Genomic DNA, 19,645 nt, shown 5'->3' on the forward strand with positions numbered 1-19,645 from the left:
TTAACATGGGAGTCTGTGTGGACCGACTCACTGTCGGCTTCGTTGTTCAGGTTTATTTCAGCTGTGTTTTATTGATATAACACCGGCTCATATCAGCTATCGTCTGAGAATGCTTTATCTTGTGAGATGACCCCAACAATCTGAGCAGCACTTGGCAACAGTGGGAAAGAAGAACTCCCTTTTAACAGGAAGTGACTTCCGACAGAAGCAGACGTCTGCTTTGGTGTGTAACCACAGTGAAAAGATGTGAGACAGGTGCATCATGGGAAGTCCCCAGCAGCCTGAGCCTGTAGCATCGCAGCTAGTTCAAACGTATTTCCAGTACAAACTGGAAACTGGAAGCTGGTTCCACAGAAGAGGGGCCTGAAAACTGAAGGCTCTGCCTCCCATTCTACTTTTAAATACTCTAGGAACAACAAGTAGGCCTGCAGTGTGAGAGCGAAGTGCTCCAATAGGGTGATATGGTACTACAAGGTCATTAAGATAAGGCGACCCCTCCTCTGAGGGGGCAGTCCAACCAGCTAAATATAGTGTTTACTCTATTATTTTATACTTTATGCTCTACCTCATGAATCTCCATTTTTTACCTACCCTAACTTTCATGCTTGTTTTTTTTTCTTATTTATCTTATGTCTAAATTTTATTTATGTATTTTTATATTGTACTGTTTCTACTGTTCTGTGCTATTGTAAGGTGACCTTGAGGGTCTTAAAGGTGCTATAAATAAAATGGATTAATATTATTATTTAGCGTAAATAATCATAACGTTTATCTTTGAATTTTAACATTTGTTTAGTAATATGTATGTTTGTTTTTGAACAGTCCCCTTTTTACTACACTGTAATGTGTAAATATTGCATTGATTTATTGCTAAATTTCAGCTGCTGGCCACACCCACCTGTCTGGGGTGTACCTCACCTGTTGCCCTATGATAGCTAAGACAGGCCCCCATGACTCTGAGCTGGGGCAGAAGAAGTGATGGATGGATGATATCCATACTACGGGCTACTTTAGGACCTTGATTTGATAGTTTGAGGTAGCATGATCACATGACAGTTATTACTGTTAGACATACTTTTAGGAAACTATCTCTTTTTTTTGTTGTTGTTTTTTGACCATCACGTATCCAGGTGAATCATTCATGCAGTAATTTTGCAGGAGGAGGACCCGGGGTCGACCCAGGACAGACACCTGACTGTTCCCCCCGATAAGTTTGGTTGGGAGAGGGAGGTCTGGGCTTCTGCGCTTCATCTGCTTCCCAAAGACTTGACCCTGGATAAGTGGAGATGGGTGGATGGATAATTTGGCTCCTGTGCTCCTGTCAGCCTGCAGCTGACAGTGAGGGCTGTTTCAAACTGTCACAGTAAATTGAGTTTCATTGTTTCACATTAGCTGCAGGCTAATAGCTCCACCTGACAGTTCGGACTGGATAAGACTGGCTGCCCCTCAGAAACATAAAGTGTGATTGTCAGGCTGGTGGGGCTTCTTTACTGGAGATAAACATGTTAGCAGAAAGGATCAGAAGTCTGATGTGGAACTCAGCTGTCTTCAGTGTTTCATCTTTGCAGTTGAAACCTGATCAGTGTTTCTGGACTCACAGACACGTTTGTTTTAATGTTTGATGGGAAGTTCACGGAGCCCGGAGAAACCATGCTCCTGCTGCGAGGTTATTCTAGAGACTGAAACTGGACTGGAACTAAACCGAGGCGTTTCACTTCCAGGAAATAAAAAGCAAAGGAAACTTTTGAAACAAAAAAGAGGAAATTCAAACACAAGCTATCGATTTTCTAGAAATAAAGGTCTGATGTTGCTGTGAAGTCGTGCCGCCACATCCTTCATGGCTCGTGTCTCCGAGTCTCTGAACTCTGGGAGCGACGGCCCTGCGGTTTGTTGCTGCTGTAAGTGAAGCTGGTCTGGGAGTTCTTCTCCAGCTCCTTGGCCAGGTTGGAGCTGGTGGCGACACTGTGCTTGTAACCAAACTGTGGAAATAATGATTGGTCATGTTTTAGCCAAACTCTGGGTTTAGTTAAAAAGTGGGCAGACAGAAGGCATGATGGGACGAGTCAAGGAAAAAATGATACTGTAGGTACATTTACGAGGTGCATGAGCAATTCTAAGTTACCCTTAACTTCAGGTGTTTTACAGGAAAAGAGACACAAATTCTTCTGTAACAGGTTTTAGGTACTCTGTAATTTCCTGGTAATTTAACCAAAAAAACAACAACATATCATATGTATGCTGTACTTTTTTCATCACGGGGCTTATTATGAAGCATCTGAACCTTGTCTAACTTCTGGGTATTTTACAGGTAAGGAGACGCAAAGCAGTAAAATTACTTACACTATAATTTGTGTCTCCTTGGCTGGAAACCACAGAAAAGATAGTACTACATAAAATTACTTATACATTTAAATCACAGTATTTCTTTGTTTCCTGTACAAACCTGAACTATACCTCCTTTTTCTAGTGCACACTTGTTAAAGTATTTGTTAGTAAATATAATTATACTGTCATTTCAGATGAAATAAGTTGACGTTTTAATTACAGGGGAAGTACGCCCTCAGTCGCAGGCTTTAAGGTCCTGAAGGACCCTCCACGTCGTCTTCTTACTGTGGAATTTTGTTTGAGTTGCCACTAAATAAGAAACGAAGAATGAAGGACAGTAAAACTGAAACTAATAAAAACGGAACAGAAAAAACACTGATTAGAAAGAAAAGTAATAAAGCTGTTCGGCTGTAGGAGCACAGAGATCACTGCACAGACACTGAGCTCATTATTAGGAACTTTAGTCACGTTTAATATGAACATGCATAATTTGGAAGAGCGGATTTATGAGTGGAAATCAGAAAATAATTAATATTAGCTCAATAAAAACACATTTAAAACACCCGTAATAATAACTGAAGATAGTGACGTCATTACTTGCTGGTATGTGCTGTAATTCGTGAATTTTCCAGCAGATGTCAACAAAGCCAAACGTTTAACCTGTGGCTGCTTCACTGTGCCGATAACACAAAGATGAATAGAAATAATGGAAATGACATGAATGTGTCGTTTATGGTTGACAGAGCGGGTGTCCACTAACTGTGGACAGATTCAACGCCATATTTTCAATCATAACTATAATTAATATCATAAAATAAAATGTTCCTTTACCATCATCATCATTTCAGCCTCGGGAGTGGACGTCCCAGTTCAAACCAGGAAGAAAAACCCTGAGAGCCCGTCTGACTCTACAGGCCTCAGTCAGCAGGTTAAAGGTCAAAGTTCATGACAGCACAATGAGAAAAACTGACCCTGCAGGAGAACGCCTTTTCCTTTAGTAAGAACATGGCAGCACAGCCTGGGTTTGCAAAGCTGCACCAGAACAACATCCTTTGGACTGATGAGACCCGAGTGGAGACTTTTGTCCAGAAGATCAGCAGCAGAGAAGTGTAGACAACACCTGACCTGCTGCCTTGTTGTTCGTGTTTCCTCTGCAGCTCTGTGTGTGCATGTTGTACAAATACAGTTATGATTATGAATGACTGTCTCCACATGCTGAAGTCTTTTCATGCACACAGTGTTGGTTTAAAAAGTTACTACAATATAAAAGTTGCTGGAACATAAAAGTTGCTACAATATAAAAGTTGCTACAACAAAAGTTGCTACAATATAAAAGTTGCTACAACAAAAGTTACTACAATATAAAAGTTGCTGGAACATAAAAGTTGCTACAATATAAAAGTTGCTACAACAGAAGTTGCAGGGATGTTGGAGCCGTGAGCTCGCTGAGCGATGGTACTGCTACATATGATCTCCTTTAGAAGAAAGCGGGAGGACTGTGTGTGTATCCGGCTGTAAACATGTTTGTTTCTGCTGTGAAGTTCTAACATGCGAGTGCACGGGGCGGACTCCCTGCTGCCCCTGCCGGTGGGCAGAGAAACTGCAGCTTTGTCCTGCTCAGAATCATTGGTCGGTGAAACTTCAGAAAGTTTCCTTCATTGTTTCAGGAGCTCCGCTCAGAGAAGGACAGCCGGGCTGCGAGCTTCCAGCCTGCGTGTGTGTGTGCTGCCTCTCCTCCTCCTCTCTGAGTGTGTGTCTGTGTGTGTGAGGGGGCAGCTGGTCGCTCGGCTCTGCTCGGTTAGAAATGGCGCTGCGGGCTGCGCTGCTCTCCTCTCTGCTGCTGCTCTGCGCGGTTCGGCGGTTCGGCCTGTGCTGTCCGAGCCGCTGCCTGTGTTTCCGGACCACGGTGAGATGTATGCATCTGAACCTGGAGACGGTGCCGGCGGTCTCTCCGCAGACCACCATCCTGTGAGTACTTTCTCCCGGCGGAGAGCGGCTCGATCCGCAAGCCTGCGGAGGGGGAGGCCCGAGACACGGTCCGAGTTAGTGTTAGTGAGGGTGGAGGGGGACGTGTGCACACCGAGCCGTGCTGCTGCAGGTTCTGGGGATCAGAGAGTGCAGGAGAGGCGCTTTTAGGGTCTCCGAGCTGGAGAAGAGGAAATCTTTCAGGACACCGCAGGCTGAGCTCAGGAGGAATCCGATGGATCCACCTTAAAAGTCGATCTGTGAGGTCACAGGAAGCCTGCAGGTCTTTGAAAGAGGTCCAACCAAGCTGGTATGAAGCTGAAGTTAGATTCTGGGGCTTGTGTCCCCCTAAACTGTCCCAGCTGGTGTTTTAGGGACACATCAGCAGATCCTGGTGTTGCTTTTTGCTTCTTGTGTGTTTGCATTTGTACACCGGAGCCAATCAGGGGTCTCGCACCGTTTGTGTTCTTCATATTTGTCCCAGCGACGTTTCCAAAAACTGCAGTTATGTGATTTATAGTTTTTCTGAGTAGAACAGCTCTGACGCTTTGTTCACTGTAAATATAAAATAAATATGAGAAAGATAAACACAGTGAGGGTGGGGGTCAGCTGATGTCCGGGTGGGTGTGGTCGTTTTCTAGCTGTGACGTCAAAGATCTTTGCTTCAGTTTTTTATTGAAAATGTAAATATGTGAGTTATAGATGTGATTATTCTGCTGTGCTTTCATTCTGGGCTTTGTTGAGGCCTGAGCTCGTATCTGACGCTGAGCCCGACCTTCAGGCCGGGTAGGAAGGTTTGGGTCAGAGTATTGGGCTAAAAAGTCCTCTGGGGGGGGCGTTCCCTCCCCAGCTGTTCCCTCCCCAGCTGTTCCCTGCCCAGCTGTTCCCTGCCCAGCTGTTCTGTGAGAGTTCAGTTCTTCCTTGTTTATTGTTTATTGATTGTTTATTTATTTGTTTATAATCATGGTCTCTGCATGCACCTGAATCAGACGTTTTGCCATACCGAGCAGCTCCTCGCTGTTCGGTTGAGGACAGCCGTCCCTCAGCCCGAGTGTGGAGAAGAAGAGCCACGCTGGAAGCAGACTGCACATCGGGAGCACGGACGTTTTTCCACGCTCTGACGGCCATTGTGACCGGGCATCAGGAAACAGGTGGTCTCAGAATCTCTGCATCAAGCACGACTGTCTTACAGCCTCAGCAAGGAGCACAACATCTGATGGAGCGTCCGAGGAGAAGAAACCACAGAAGAAGGATGGAGAGGGCGGAGAGACAAAGATTTGAGAGAGTTTCAGCGAGCGAGGGGGCGCAAACTCTCCCTCTGCTTTTAAAACGGAAGCCTCGCCTCGCACATCTGGATCTGCTCGCTTTGGCGTGTTTGGAGGAGAACCACTGATGCTGTCACGATGCTGCGTCTGCGTGCGGTGCCTCGTGGCGTTTCAGAGACACGTTAGAGCGGCGAGGATGAGTAAAAGAAAGATGAAGACGATTGTGAGCGGCAGCGCTGCTGCCCTTCCTCGTGTTGGCTCGTTTCTCCACAGTGAGCTCTGACCCTGTGGCGGGCCTCGTCAGCACCGACTCCCAGCCTGGGTCAGCTGACCTCTCCCAAACCGAGGCCCTCACGCCCACAGCGTCCTCGCCGTGGCGTAGTGCGTCTCAGTGACCTCCCCTTCCTTCTCTGATTGTCTTTGGAACTTTTTGTTGTTCATGTTTTTCTTCCTCTGCCATGAAAGGACGGAAATTCTCCGGCATGCGCTGGTCAGCATGTCGTAGCGGCTCGGCTCAGCGGGAGAACACACAGCTCCACATCTGTCCGTCCCAAACATGTGGCCCCTTTGTCTTTAAGCGGGCACGTCATACGCCGCACTATAAATAGCTTCATCCAGGACAAAGGGGGCAACTCAGCCAGGCGTGCCAGAATTAGCCGTTCCCTGCCCGTCAGCCCTCGGCGGCGGCGCTGCCCACATACCCCAGAGGAGGATGGAGGAGGATGTGTGTGGCCACAGATGAAAGGCCTGTTCAAGCGCTGATCTCAGCAGGAAGTCGCGCCTGCTGGTCGAGGTGTAAATGCATCTTCAATGCTCAGCACCGGTCATCGTCACCGCTGCGTGTGAGGCGACGAGCCCTTCATCTGAAACTCTTTCACAGTTTCTACCGTGAGCTGTGAGGTGGTTTCAGGACGAGCTCGCAGCTGCTGCAGATTCTTTCTGACCTCCGTCTGTGGCTCCACAGGAACGGCCCCCGAGTCCAGCTGGCGGCGTGCCGTGGGAGGAATTTAAAGTGATAATATCACAGAGGTGGGAGATGATGCTTCACGTCAGCCCGTGTCTGTCCTGCTAAACCTTTACTACCTTGGTATTACAGCTCTGTTCAGATATTTGTGATTAAAGTCGAAACAGCACACGTGCTGTTCACGTGTTTATGTGAGTGACTGTTAGAGATGATGTCGCTCTCCACGAGCTCCTCCCAGCACCGATTGGTCTGCTTGGTGTGAAGGTGTGGGCTCAGCTGGAGGATGATGATGTTAGAGTCACAGAAGCTGAAGTTGATGATGTCATGTAAATATCAGGCAGAGCTGACTTTGTTTGTTTAGGCCCGCCTGATTCGATGATGTCACAGCCACGTCAGAGCGTGCAGCGCTGTTTTTTGCATACTTGTCACATTTAAATGTTAATATTAGACAAAGATAACTGAGATAAATACAAAGTGCTGATTTCCTTTATGAAGAGGAAAGATGATCTCTGTGTGAAATGTCTTGTTGAATCTGGGTCACGACACAAAGACCGTCCTGGTTTTGTGCCCGCAGCGTTCCTGTTTGGCTCTCGGGCCTCCACACATGGAGGTTTGTGTGTATTTGTCAGCTGTGTCCTCTGTGGACGCCTGTTTGAGACTCACGGTCTCTGCACATCTTCTCAGGGATTTGCAGCAGTGGGACGAATGGTCCTGTTTTGCCAACATGGGGTATAAACTGGTTGTTTTCGGTATTAGTGGCTCACACAGGGATGTGCGCTGTGAGTCAGCTCGGCGTGCATTCGTGTCACGGGGCTGAGACACTGGTAGTGTCCTCTCCCCAAACGGCCCGATATCTGCCTGCGTGACGGGCAGCGGCGCGGCCGCTGGAATGTGCTGTAGTCAGGGTTTGTGGGGCTCGGTGTCGGCAGCACAGTGGAATGCAGAGCCAGAAATCCCCACAGCTTTGCTCGCTCAGGCCGACCGGCCGAGATACAAACCAACTCCTTGGGTCTCGTGTCGGGGCACAAACCTGCAGTCGCTGAGGGTTTAACCTCGCCTCTCACCGCGCTGCAGGACTCCGCCCTTAAACTTAGAAAGCAGTTTTGAACTTCCTGTTATTATTGGAGTTTGTTTTTACTGGATTTTTGGTTAATTTGAACAAACATTTGCACAGCCGGGCTCTCCGCTGGGCCCCCACCTGCAGCCACGCGATTCATCAGTGGGTCCGTATGGTGCACGTCTGTGATTGGCTGTTTTGGAACACGCAGGCTGATTGTGGATTGTGTGGGGAGCGTGTCGGTCAGTGCACGTGTGCACAGACGCCTCGTCAGGCTGAAGGATGTGTTTTACTCCCAGCTTTAGTTCTCTGCAGGGAGCTGTAACTGTAATCACATTACATCTTTTTGTAACTACACAAACCAACATGCCAAACATGGCAGCTCACATGTTGTGACAGGTCACATTCTTGTTTTTGTGACTGGAGTCTGAAGGCTGCAGTGATTCTTTCAGGTATTTAAAATCATGGGGGCGTGGCCTCCTGCTACAGGTAACGCATGCATAGAGGCTGAACTCAACATCCAGCCTTACGCGGGATGTTTTCCAGATAAATGTCACGGCCATGTTTGGAGCTCCTGCTCTGCGAGGAGGCCGTTATGTACTCGTTTAACTCTGTGATTCGTACAGGCCCGGCAGCCGCTGGCAGCTCGGCATGCAAAGCCGAAGAGCCCGTCGAGCATGGTGAGGCGCACACGTGGCCCTCAGATGCTGGAGGAGCTGGGAGGCAGCCAGCTCCGCTCGCCGTCCGGCTCACGCCACATTCATAGAAACCTGAAATCCTCCCAGCTCAGCGTCAGAGCTTTAAAGAGGCGAACAGAAAATAAAAAGCCAGCAGGTCTGCGAGTCGGTGCCAGACGAGCTGCAGGTTCCTTGAGTGACCTGATCTGGGGTCAGATTACAGGTGCGTGCAGCAGCTGCGGGGCAGACGCCGCACTTTCACACAGGACCGGTTGCTTTTGTCTGGGTTTGCGTGCCCACCAAGTCCTGCATGATAATTGGCTTTGCCTCGTGTTTGTGATCTGGACGCCGGCCACGTCGGCCCCGTTCACACCGCTCGGCTTCTGCTCCTGCAGCTGATGTGCAGCCAGACGGGCGAGAACGTCGGAGGCTCACATTTACTCACCTGTGTGGCTCAGCGGCTTCACCTGGCTGCAGTGCCAGACCTCCACCTGCTGCAGGCCCTGGTCTCATGTGTTCGTGGTCTTTGTGAAGCTGTGAACTGATTTCCTTTCTTCGCAGGAACACCGTGCTTCACTTCCTGCGTGTCTTTGACTGTTTACATGTCAAACGGATCACAGCAAACACAATGACTTCCTGTTACTGTGGCAGAGAACTGTGAGTCGCATTATCGTGGAAATGATTCACAAATCTCAAAGAAAAATTCTGATTAGTCCATGAAACTGGCTCGGTTTCCATACCAACCCATCCAGGGTCACCACAGACCTGCTGGAGGTCATCCCAGCATCTCCTCTGATTACTGAGCGCGCTCAGAATGAACCGAGCAGAGCCGACGATGGTCAGGGTCAGAGGAGCGACTTTCAGAGACTTGTCAGAGGACGGGTGGCTGGATGAACATATCAGCTGCAGTGATTGGCCGAGTCGGTGTTTCTGCCTCGTTCCTGCTGTTTTGCTCGTTAGTCGTTCCCTCAGAGTTGGTGTGATGTGAGGGGACAGGCTGTGTGCAGTGTAGCATACATGGATCTGTTTGAGTGTTTCAGGTCGTTTGATGGGAGCAAACTTAGAAGTTCAGCAGTGGATGAGATCAGGATTTGCCTCCCTGCACTTGTGTTTGTGTACCTGAGTGTCTGAGTGAGCCTCTGTGTGGGAAATGCCGATCTTTTTCCACGCCTCCCTGCCTTTGCTCCCATTGTTGTTCATTTCCCTTTATCTGTGACCTGGGACGCCGTTCTCAGACTTGCTGTTGTGTGGGAGTTAGCCTTGCTGTCTGCCGGTTCCTCGAGGCGTGGGACCGTAATGGCTGTTATCTGACTCATTAAATCAGCTCTGCCACAAATAGCATTAAAATGCTGCGTGTGGATTTTGGGCCGGCCTGCAGCGCTGCGTGGACGTGCATGTCTACAAACACTGTTTACTGAGCGTGCTCCGCACTGTAATTTCCCCCTTTATGGACTGACTCACTCGCCTCCCCTGCTTTTCTCCGGTTTCTCCTCTTTCTAAACTATCGAGCGGCTCCAGAGACCGCCGTGCTCCTCGGGCGAGTTATTACATCCTGTTTGATTGTGTTGAGACAATTGAGGTTTTTGCTTTCGTGCTTGCAGAAGCAGCGTCGACGTGCACGTTGCAAAGCTGCCTCCTCTCTCCGAGCGGGGATTAGACGTGGTTGTGGTTATGATGGATGGGCAGCGTCGGGCTTTGGCGCTCACGAGGGTTTCATTAACAGATCTGCAGACAGAACGAGCTCTGACACAAACACACGATCCAGCTGTAGGACAGCCAGCTTTCAGTCTGTCTCCTCCCGCTGCATTGGAGCGCTTGTCGGGGCCTCGGGGCTGATTTCACCGCCTCCCGTCCTTCCAGGACATTCTGGTCAGCTGAGCCTCGACAGCTGATGCTTTAAACACACCCGCAGACAAAGCTCTGCTGACCTTATTTAGCCTTCTCCACAAAGAGCCGCAGTCATGCCAGCCATGAAAGCGGCACACACTCGCACTGAGCCAGAATAACACAGCCACCGAGCAGGACGCGTTAAATCCGGTCCAGTTAACGACCTCACAGCCATCGGCAGCTCTGAGGGCGGGGTCGCATGTACGATATGGGCTTTTCAGACCTCCTAACAGAAGTTCATTATAAGGAGAGCTGCCTGATCCAGCACGTAGCCCCCCCTCCTCCTCGTCCTCACAGCTGGGGGCGGTGTAGGCGCGACGGCCTCGGCGTGTCTGGACAGAGCGCTCTGTGGGTACCGTACCTGCTCTTTCCTCGTGGACCCTCACGGCTCTGTCTTTGAGCTGCAGAGCAAACCTTTGGTTTGAGACTATGCCTGTCCTCAAGTCTCCGTTACATTTACTCTCACATGCATCACAGCACAACAGCAGCAGGTGTTTGATTAGACTAGAGGTGATGGTCTAATATTCACACATTAACTATAAAAGAATAATTTCTGGGATTATTAGACGTGGTATATTTCCTCATGTCTGCCCTGGTAGGATGTAAAGCAGCGCTCAGCCCTCATTAAACAGCAGAGATGGAGGATGCTGCAAACAGTCAGGTGTAGTTCAGTTAAAGACGGGAGGTCCTGCACCCGGCCCGGTCCCAGCTCTCTGGAGCGGGTCCTTTAAATATTGGCACGAAGGAATTTGTGAACAGGAATGCTGACAGGAGCCTTCAGTTTACCCAGAATGCACCCTGTGTAGATTTCTTCAGTGGAACTGATCAGATTTCAGGTGTAAGCTTTTGGATTTTCAAGTTTTTGGATTTCATAGGATGAGTCTTTAGAGTTGGGGGGGCTGTCGGGCTCTCAGCAGCCGGATGTCTGTCAGTTTGGGTCTGAATGACCCAGATGACTTCCTCTGCCAGGTCGGCGGATACGAAGAATGCTGGGAGCTCTGCCGGGGGAGGAGTTCTTCTAGAGGAGGAGGAGCGTTGATATTTTCCTGTCTCGACTCTCAGCTCCGTGACGATTCGGCCTCGTGGATCCGTCCTGACGCTCGTGTCTCTGTGGCGCTGAAAGAACATCACAGCTCAGATGTCTCAGAGCCAAAGACACAACGTTCAGATTTCACCAAGCTGGAGGAGCGGCGTGTTTTCAGCTCGTCGCACCGACGGCACGCTCGCTCTTATTAAGGCTGATTAGTGCCTGAGCTCATTACGAAGCCTTCTGCTTGTTATCTTTGGGGCTGATGTGCTTTAAATCGGTCCTCGTGATTAAAGCTCGATAAGAGCATTCCTGCCACATGAGTAAGACGCCCAGACATGCCTCAGGATGAGAGCGTGGCGGCTCTGCGCTGGACTTTATGGTCCCTGTTCAGCTTTTATCCAGTACTTACATCCTGCTCTCCTGCATGTTTTATTAATGAAGCACAGCTTTGCATTCATAGGTTTGCTGATTTTGAGCCTTCATAGAAGTGCTGCTTATTCATTTAGCTTTTTATTGATCGATTGATTTTCCTCCTGCATTTTCTCTGATCGTTATTTGGCAAAACTCATTATTAAAAGCAGCATTTAAAACAAAGATAAAGGTCGTTATTATTATTGATCTTTATTCATGCCAGTGCATTATTATTTATTCAATTATTCAGTGAAATAAATGAATGAATAAAGTCCAAGCAGACAAAATAATTAATAATAATAATAATAATTAATAAAGCAGGAAATAATTATTTCCATTTTATTTGTTTCTGTATTTATTAACTTATTTTACACAGATGCATAAAAAGAAAAATAAATGACACACAAATAAATGAAATGAGTGATATTATGTAATTTCTGGATCAGTTTCGTGCTATGCACATGAATTAACAGACGTTTACACTCAGGTCCATAAACACTTGGACAGACTTGGTTCTGTCTCAGTGAATTTGAATGAAACAGCTCAGATTCAGCTTTAATTCATTTGTTTACAAATGTGAGGATCACATGTTTAACAGTTCCTTCATCTCAGGGGCTCAAAAGTAATCTGACAACTTAAATAAGTAAAAATGTCCACGTCATACTTGGTTAAAAAGCCTCTGCTGGCACTGACAGCCGAGTCTTGAACTCGTGGGCATCAGCAGGTTTCCTGTCTGTCTGAACTCAAGTCAAGTGGCTTTATTGTCATTCAGCCATGTGCAGGTGTACAGTGAGACCGTGGTGCTACATATGACAGACTGTCAACACGGGACTACATAACCTGCAAAAATGGCAAAAAAACTAAACGAAGACGGCGCAACAGAAATGTGCAAAATGTGCTGTTTAGATGTTTTATGGTCCAGTCTTGTCTTTTTAATAGAAATCTCCCAGAACAAACTGGTCTGAATGGATAAATAAATGTTATGCTCGGCTCGTGTTCCTGATTATGAACATGCTTTCTTCTATTTTCAGAGACCTGAGGTTCAACAAAATCAAGGATTTGCAGCCGGGTTCCTTCAGGCGACTAAAGAACCTCAACACCCTGTAAGTGTTCTCCAGCCAGACGCACGAGCTCAGTGTGACGACGGAGCTGAAAGGTTCATGCTGACAGTCATGCCTCGTTCTGCTGCTTTCGCACGCGTGCAGGTCGGCTCGAGGAATTGAACGTCTCACCTGAGCTCGCTTTGCACCTCTGACCTGCTGCGGCTCTTTGCTAAGCTAACACAGTACAGGCACTGACACTGAAGCAGTTTGTTTGTTTCCCCTCAGCCTTCTCAACAACAATCACATCCGGAGGATCCCCAGGGGGGCGTTCGAAGACCTGGAAAACCTCAAATATCTGTGAGTTCAGCCGTCACTTCCTGTGTTTGCTGTGTCAGACTGTTCTCAGAAGCTTTTCGCTCAGTCAGCAGAAAGGCGCTCGTGCTGGAACAAGCCTCGCCGGGCGCTTCAGAAGCCGTGGACGGCTGAGGCTGCGTTGCGGAAATTGTGCGAATGAAAGGCCTCCTTTTGTCTGATCCTCTGTACTTATGTGTCTGGACGCGGTGACCTGCAGGCGTGTGAAGCCTCGGGCTTGGCTTTGTGAGTCACGCGCGCGATCATCCCGCGGCCTCAGCTGAGCTCGCAGCCGAGAGCTCAACTCGACTGTCAGCGCCAAACATTGGAAACTTAACGCCATCTTTAGTTCCCCTGCTCTGATCCCAGATCAGCCCCGCTGACCGCTCTTTAGTCATGGAGATGATGGAGCCCAAGTGACCTGAAACATGTAGAAACCAAACGTCCCTGATCCCCCCCCACCCCACCCCACAGCCGTTTCTACTCAGTAAGCCAGAGAGCAAACATACACATTCCTGAAATACATGCCCCCCTCCACACACACACACACACACACACACAGACACACGCTCACACACACACACAGACACACGCTCACACACACACACACACACACACACACACACACACACACACACACAGACACACGCGCTCACACTCACAAACGCTCACATACACAGACACACACTTTCATGTTGTAATGAAATCCTCAGCTGCTTTGATTACAGAGCTCACTTTAAAGCACAGTGGAGGTGAAGAACTGACCCTTTGAAGATGCCCCCCCCCCACACACACACACACACACACTCTTCTCACCTCTTCACTTCCTTACAACCGTACAGCACCTCCCCCCAGCACTCCTCTTTATTTAGTCCTTCTTCAGCTCCGTCCTGTAAGCTCTCTCTTTAGTGCTTCATTTTGTTTTCTTTATTATGCATATGTGGAGAACCTTTGGAGAACCTGTGGAGTCCGGTCCCGACTCAGCAGCTTGTAGCTCCTCCTTCAGCAGCAGTAACCTGCAGTGATCGGTCTGTGTCATCACTGTGGGCGGGCTTTGGGCCGCTCTTCTTCAGGTCGTGCAACCCTACGCTGCCATGTTGTTTTAGAGAGAGAGTCTGAGGTCTGACCTCAGGGTGAATTTTTATGGGATGTCCACTCCTGAGAGGATTGTGAGTTAACACAGCAAGACCTGCAAACTGCCAAAACCTGTGCTTTCATAGAGGAGCTCATGCTGATGATGATGATGACTGTAGAGGTTGGTGCGCACCTCGATAGTTGGCTGTGTCAGTAGGTAGCGAGGTGCTTGGAGGGGGAGGTAGTGTGTTGTCCACTTTAGTGTTTAGGAGGCGTTTTACTGCTTCGTGCAGCAGAGCAAAGCTGAGTGCAGAGAACAGAGGGGGGGCAGCAGGGTGGGCCCTCATTCTTCCCCACAATCATGTTGTGCTATTAAACTCATGAGGCAACCGCGCACGCTCCCACTGCCGCCGCACTGCCAGCGGTCGTTACACAGCGATGTAACACGTGCTCATTAGCTGTTAGCATAACCAGGACTGTGAGTCTGACAGGCTACTGGTCCTCCCCTCTGTCCTCCACACTGTGTCCTCCTCTCTGTGTCCTCCCCTCTGTGTCCTCCTCTCTGTGTCCTCCACACTGTGTCTTCCTCTCTGTGTCCTCCCCTCTGTGTCCTCCACTCTGTGTCCTCCTCTCTGTGTCCTCCTCTCTGTGTCCTCCTCTCTGTGTCCTCCTCTCTGTGTCCTCCCCTCTGTGTCCTTTCTTCTGTGTCCTCCACACTGTGTCCTCCCCTCTGTATCTTCCCTTCTGTCCTCCTCTGGCCCCTCCCCCTGGCCCCTCCCCCCTGTGTGGGCGTGAGCAGCTCTGATTGGGACAGAAAGCAGATCTGAGTTCTGACGAAGTCCTCACCGAGATTATGGGCTGAGATGGCGTTCCCATGAATCCTCCCGTAAATTCCAGTGAAGATTGAAGGTTTTCCTGCGGGAGAAAAAATTCTTCCTGATTTTATTACTGTGATAAACTCAGCTGTCGAGCTAAAGGGAGCAGCCGGGCTGTGGTTCTGCTTCATTTCCATGAAAACGATCACTACAACAACAAAGTCCAATGAACGCAGCTCGGGGAGACGTCACTGCCGAGCGGTGGCGTGAAGCCCGACCGACACCGTGAGTCAGGCAGACGTGCAAAGAACAGCTCGTCACGAGTGGACTGAGGAGGGAGGTGAAAGGTCAGGCAGTCATTAGCTCTTATTTTTTGTCGCATTTCTTTCACATGTGCCACGGAGAAAAAACATGCACATGTCAAAGGTCGTGCAGCACAGGAACAGGAGACCTGAGAGCTGTGAGAACCAGCACAGCTCCACTTCCCCTGCCTGTAAAAAGTTCATGTTTTTAAGTTTTCAGGTGAAAAGTTGTAATGCTGTCATCAACGCTCATCTGTCACTTTGTTCCTGTTACACGCACACAGGCCACACCCCCCACCTCTGCAGTAGTAGATGTTTAGGATCAGGATCAACCGTGTCGTAAAACATCTCAGAGAGTTTAAGAAAGCTCGCGTTGCCGGGCGGTGCTCGCAGAGATCGTCTCACCTGAAGCTTGAACCGTTTGCTGCCCCAAACACTCACCTGCTGACCACACCTGTCCATGTGAAGCAGGACGGGCTCCGCCCCCGAGACACGTCTGAATACTTCTACAGACAGCAAACGTTTATCCTTTCTGTGTGTGTGTGTGTGTGTGTGTGTGTGTGTGTTACTAATGATGCTGATTATCTCTCCTTCCAGCTATTTGTACAAGAATGAAATCCAATCAATTGACAGACAAGCATTTAAGGGGCTTGTCTCTCTTGAGCAACTGTAAGTGACCTACTTCCTCTTCCACCTTTTCCTTCTGCTCGCAGCACCACTCCTCCTCCTTCTCTTCTCCAGCTGTAAATGCCTCCACCCCCTCCCCCCTTCCTGAAAAACAAACACTCCATAAAGCCTGGCAAAGTCTCCGTCATGTGACGTGTTATCTGCGAGCATGTTCTTGTGGCATGACTGCAGACTTTGCAGGTGTCATGTTTCCCCCACAGTGTGCTACGCCCACCCTTCATCCACCTTTCTGCTGCCACCGTGCATGCTGTGACTGCAGCCCCCTCGCAGCTGCGCTTGCCTCCCGTGACCCTTTCTGCATGAGTCACCAGTGTTTCCTCCACAGCTGCCCCCCCCCACCTCTAACACAAACCGAAGGATGGACTCCGCCTGTTTCACGTGCACTCGTCACAGTTCCTCCGTTGGCCCTCAAGGGTGAACGTCGTTAGGTTGACTGAAGCCGGATCACAAACTCAGATCCCGACTCAGTGTGCGTTCTTCAGATCAGCTGATCTGAGCATTAACAACCACATGTACTGTGAAACCTGGACATGAGTGGGGGAAACACTGGCTTCATGCCGTGCGGTCAGGATGGCGGCGACGTTGCGCCCCTCCCTCCTGTGAAGCTTGCAGCATGAATTCACCTGCGCTGCTGGGACGTCCAGCACGGCTGCTGTGGAGCAGCGTGTCTGCACGCCACAGCCTGACTCGCTTCTGTCCCGCTGCAGAAACAGCTCCTGCTCTGATTCGCTGTAAATTTGCTGTTTCTTTGTGTGAAATCTGCATCGTGTGTGTTTAATCTGTGTGATGCAAATCCTGCCTGTCAGAAACACGTCGAGCTCCGTAAACCTGCATGTCCGACAGACGTATGTGTGGCTGTACACGAGGTCGTAAATGTGCCGATGGTCTGCTGTTAGGCTTCTGCTGCTCTTTCTGCTGCGTCTGCTGAGAAACTCAGGCTCAGTAATCTGTGAGGAGCCTGTGACTCACTGTTCTTCGCTGCAACAGAGAACAAACGGCCAATTCACCAAGTGCACTCCAACATCTGTTTTGAGTTTACGTATATGTGGGTTTTGAGTTTTAATGGTCCTGCATCATCGGGCGACGCATGCCAAAGGCTGAAGAGTAGCCCAACAGCGCGCGCCGTTCGAGTTTATCAGCGTGCCTGCGGTTTGTCAGGGAATCGGACCTGTGACGACACCGGAGCGAAGAAACCTCAGGGCTGAACGCGTCACAGCCCAGAGAGCCGCGGATTCATGAGTTATCAGCTGATCACCGATGACATCAGCCCGTCGGCAGACGTGATGGGAGTCACGTATCGGTGACAGTTTTTCAGTCAAATCTAGAAAAATGAAATTTTAAAACGCCCAGAACATCATCGGTAACTCCACCGTTTTATGTCATCGCTGTAACTGAGCGTGCTCAGACGGAGAGTTACTGATGTCCCCGTGTACGCGAGGGTGCCTGGATCGTCATCGTAATGTTGGATATCACGCTGTAGTGATGTCATAGTTTTGCATCATCACCCCCCACCCACCGAACTTCCAACCCTGACCCCGACTCGGACCTTGAGCGCCCAATTTTTTAAAATTTTTTTCTGAGTGGACGTAAGCAGTTGCACAACTATGACATCACAGCAGTGTGACTGTTAGGGCTGCCACGATTAGTCGACTAGTCACGATTACGTCGACTATCAGAATCGTCGACGACTAATTTAATAGTCGACGCTCGTTTGAAGCTTTGTAAGATCACAAAAGACGCAGGAATGAGTAGTAGGATTTAAGAGTGTAATAACGGACTGAAACAGAAGATGGCAGCACTGCATGTACAAGGATGTCAGCTGCCGTTAAACCCCGAAGAAGAAGAAGCTGTGTCCCAGAATTCATAGCGCGGCCCAGCTCAGTTTCCAACAATGGCGGCAGCTAGTTAGTTTTAATATTACTCTTATTATTCTTTCTGGGTCACAAAATAAACGTTTAACATATTTTCAGGCGAGAATGTAGCTGTGTAAACCTCAAATATCTGCTCAGTTTATCAGGACACCACATATTTTCAAAAGCGCTCCGACGTTTTCGGAGACGTCTGTTACCCACTAGCTCGATAGCGAGCCGGGGCAAGGCTCACTAGAGCCGTGAGAACACCGGACTCCCGGCTTCAAACCCACCGCCGTCTTTCACTACTCAGGTTAAACATATATAAGTCACTTAGATAACTTCAAAATGTTATTGTTCCTGAGTAAATCGGTTTGGCTGAGATTAAAGTTACAGTTTTTACACAGCTGAATAAACGTCAAGCAGACAGCTGATTATCAGAAGTGTGAGATGCTGGAGAATATACTCCGGTGTCCTGTTATATTTTAGATAGCAAGGAGTTTATTAAACTTCACCGAAACAATCTGCAAATTTCATTAAAATTTAATAAACTATCATCCTGTCTTTATTTTTAGTTAGCACAGACCTTAAACACTTAAAGCTGTAAGCTAATGATGGTTATATAAGAGCAGATGCTGCTGGTGCAATAAGCTGTAGTTTTACGTCCAACGGATGATGATCTGATTAGTCGACTAATCGCAAAAATAATCGGTGACTAGTCGACTATCAAAATAATCGTTTGTGGCAGCCCTAGTGACTGTGCACTTGAAACCTCGACAAACATGAATTGTGATGATCCACAAACCAACACTGGGACATCAGGTGCCTCGGACGCCCGCTGCTTCCTTCCTTCAGTACAAGGAAAGCTTGAATGAGCAGTGATAACCTGCTTTCAGCACTGACCTGTGTCTGAGTTTCTCCTGGTTCTGCGTTTTGTTCTTTGTATAAAAGTGAAACGAGTCGCGCCTCAGACAGCGACAGTAAGCTCCTCCCTCTCTGAGTGTTGGAGGCTTCGGCAGAGCTGACAGGCTTTCGCGACACGTTCGAGGAAACGTTTCACCGAGTTAAATATTTCCAGCTCGTCTGCGTTTGTTTGGTTCCCGTAGCAGCCACACTGGGATGGTTCTGAAAGCGTGACGATACGATCGGTGCGCTCGTCTGGAGGTGTTTCTGTTCTAAACTCAAAGGTGTGGTGTACATGACGTCTGCTCTGCTGCTCTGACCCTCACCCGGCTGAACCTCACAGCTGTTGGATTTGTTTACCCCGATCTTGTATATGAGCTTCATTCTGTTTGCTCTCCAGTAAACAATCAGCGTCCCTGCTTTTCACTCAGAATCAATGATAGAGAGTCACACAGACAAACACAAGGGGGGTGTCCAACTGCAGGCCTCGAGGTTGTCCTGCAGGTTTCAGACGTGTCCTCGATCCAACACAGCTCAGTTAACCTCGTCTCTATAGAGGCCGGTAATGAACTGATCATGTGACTCTGGTGTGCTGACCCAGGCTGAGAACTAAAACCTGCAGGACCCCGGCCCTCGAGGCCCCTGCTGTAGACAAAGAGCCAGATTTACTAAAGACTGCTTCAGCTTTAAAAAGTACTTTTGTGATTTACAAACGAGTGTCGGTGGCGTTTGTTACACAAAGGTCTGGGTACAGTTAATTAATTGTTCCACTTGATTTAGAGCATTTAAACCACACAAAGGTGCCTCGTGAAGGTTTCCATCAGGCTGCACCATCGCAGCGTCACGGCGTGCTGCGCTGGCTGTAATCTGTGATTTTTCAGTCTGTTTGTTGGCCACAGTTGGCTGTGAGTCAGATTCCTTCCTCTGACTTTAATAAATCCCTGCGGCCTCATGCAGCACGGAGAGAACAATGACAGCGTGCACGCTCATGCACGTAGCGCTCTAACGTCATTAACACACGTGGGTCTGACAGTAATGC

The 19,645-nt window shown here is 48.9% G+C and overlaps 1 protein-coding gene across 2 annotated transcripts in view; it reads left to right on the forward strand.

Annotated features, from left to right (window-relative positions):
* The first annotated feature begins 3,936 nt into the window (after nucleotides 1-3,936).
* pxdn (peroxidasin) overlaps nucleotides 3,937-19,645 on the forward strand; it is a 35,388-nt gene continuing 19,679 nt past the window's right edge. The window contains exons 1-4 of one of the 2 annotated variants that reach the window (XM_085392121.1): nucleotides 3,937-4,293; nucleotides 12,613-12,684; nucleotides 12,910-12,981; nucleotides 15,764-15,835. In XM_085392121.1, coding sequence (XP_085248247.1) covers nucleotides 4,130-4,293; nucleotides 12,613-12,684; nucleotides 12,910-12,981; nucleotides 15,764-15,835 — 380 coding nt within the window. In that variant the 5' untranslated portion in view covers nucleotides 3,937-4,129. The remainder of the gene's footprint in view (nucleotides 4,294-12,612; nucleotides 12,685-12,909; nucleotides 12,982-15,763; nucleotides 15,836-19,645) is intronic. The other variant, XM_085392122.1, reaches the window with a different exon arrangement.

The sequence above is a fragment of the Rhamphochromis longiceps genome, linkage group LG19, assembly GCF_057381845.1.
Source record: "Rhamphochromis longiceps isolate RC_006_pf linkage group LG19, R_longiceps_female_GT1.1, whole genome shotgun sequence".
Lineage (NCBI taxonomy): Eukaryota > Metazoa > Chordata > Actinopteri > Cichliformes > Cichlidae > Rhamphochromis > Rhamphochromis longiceps.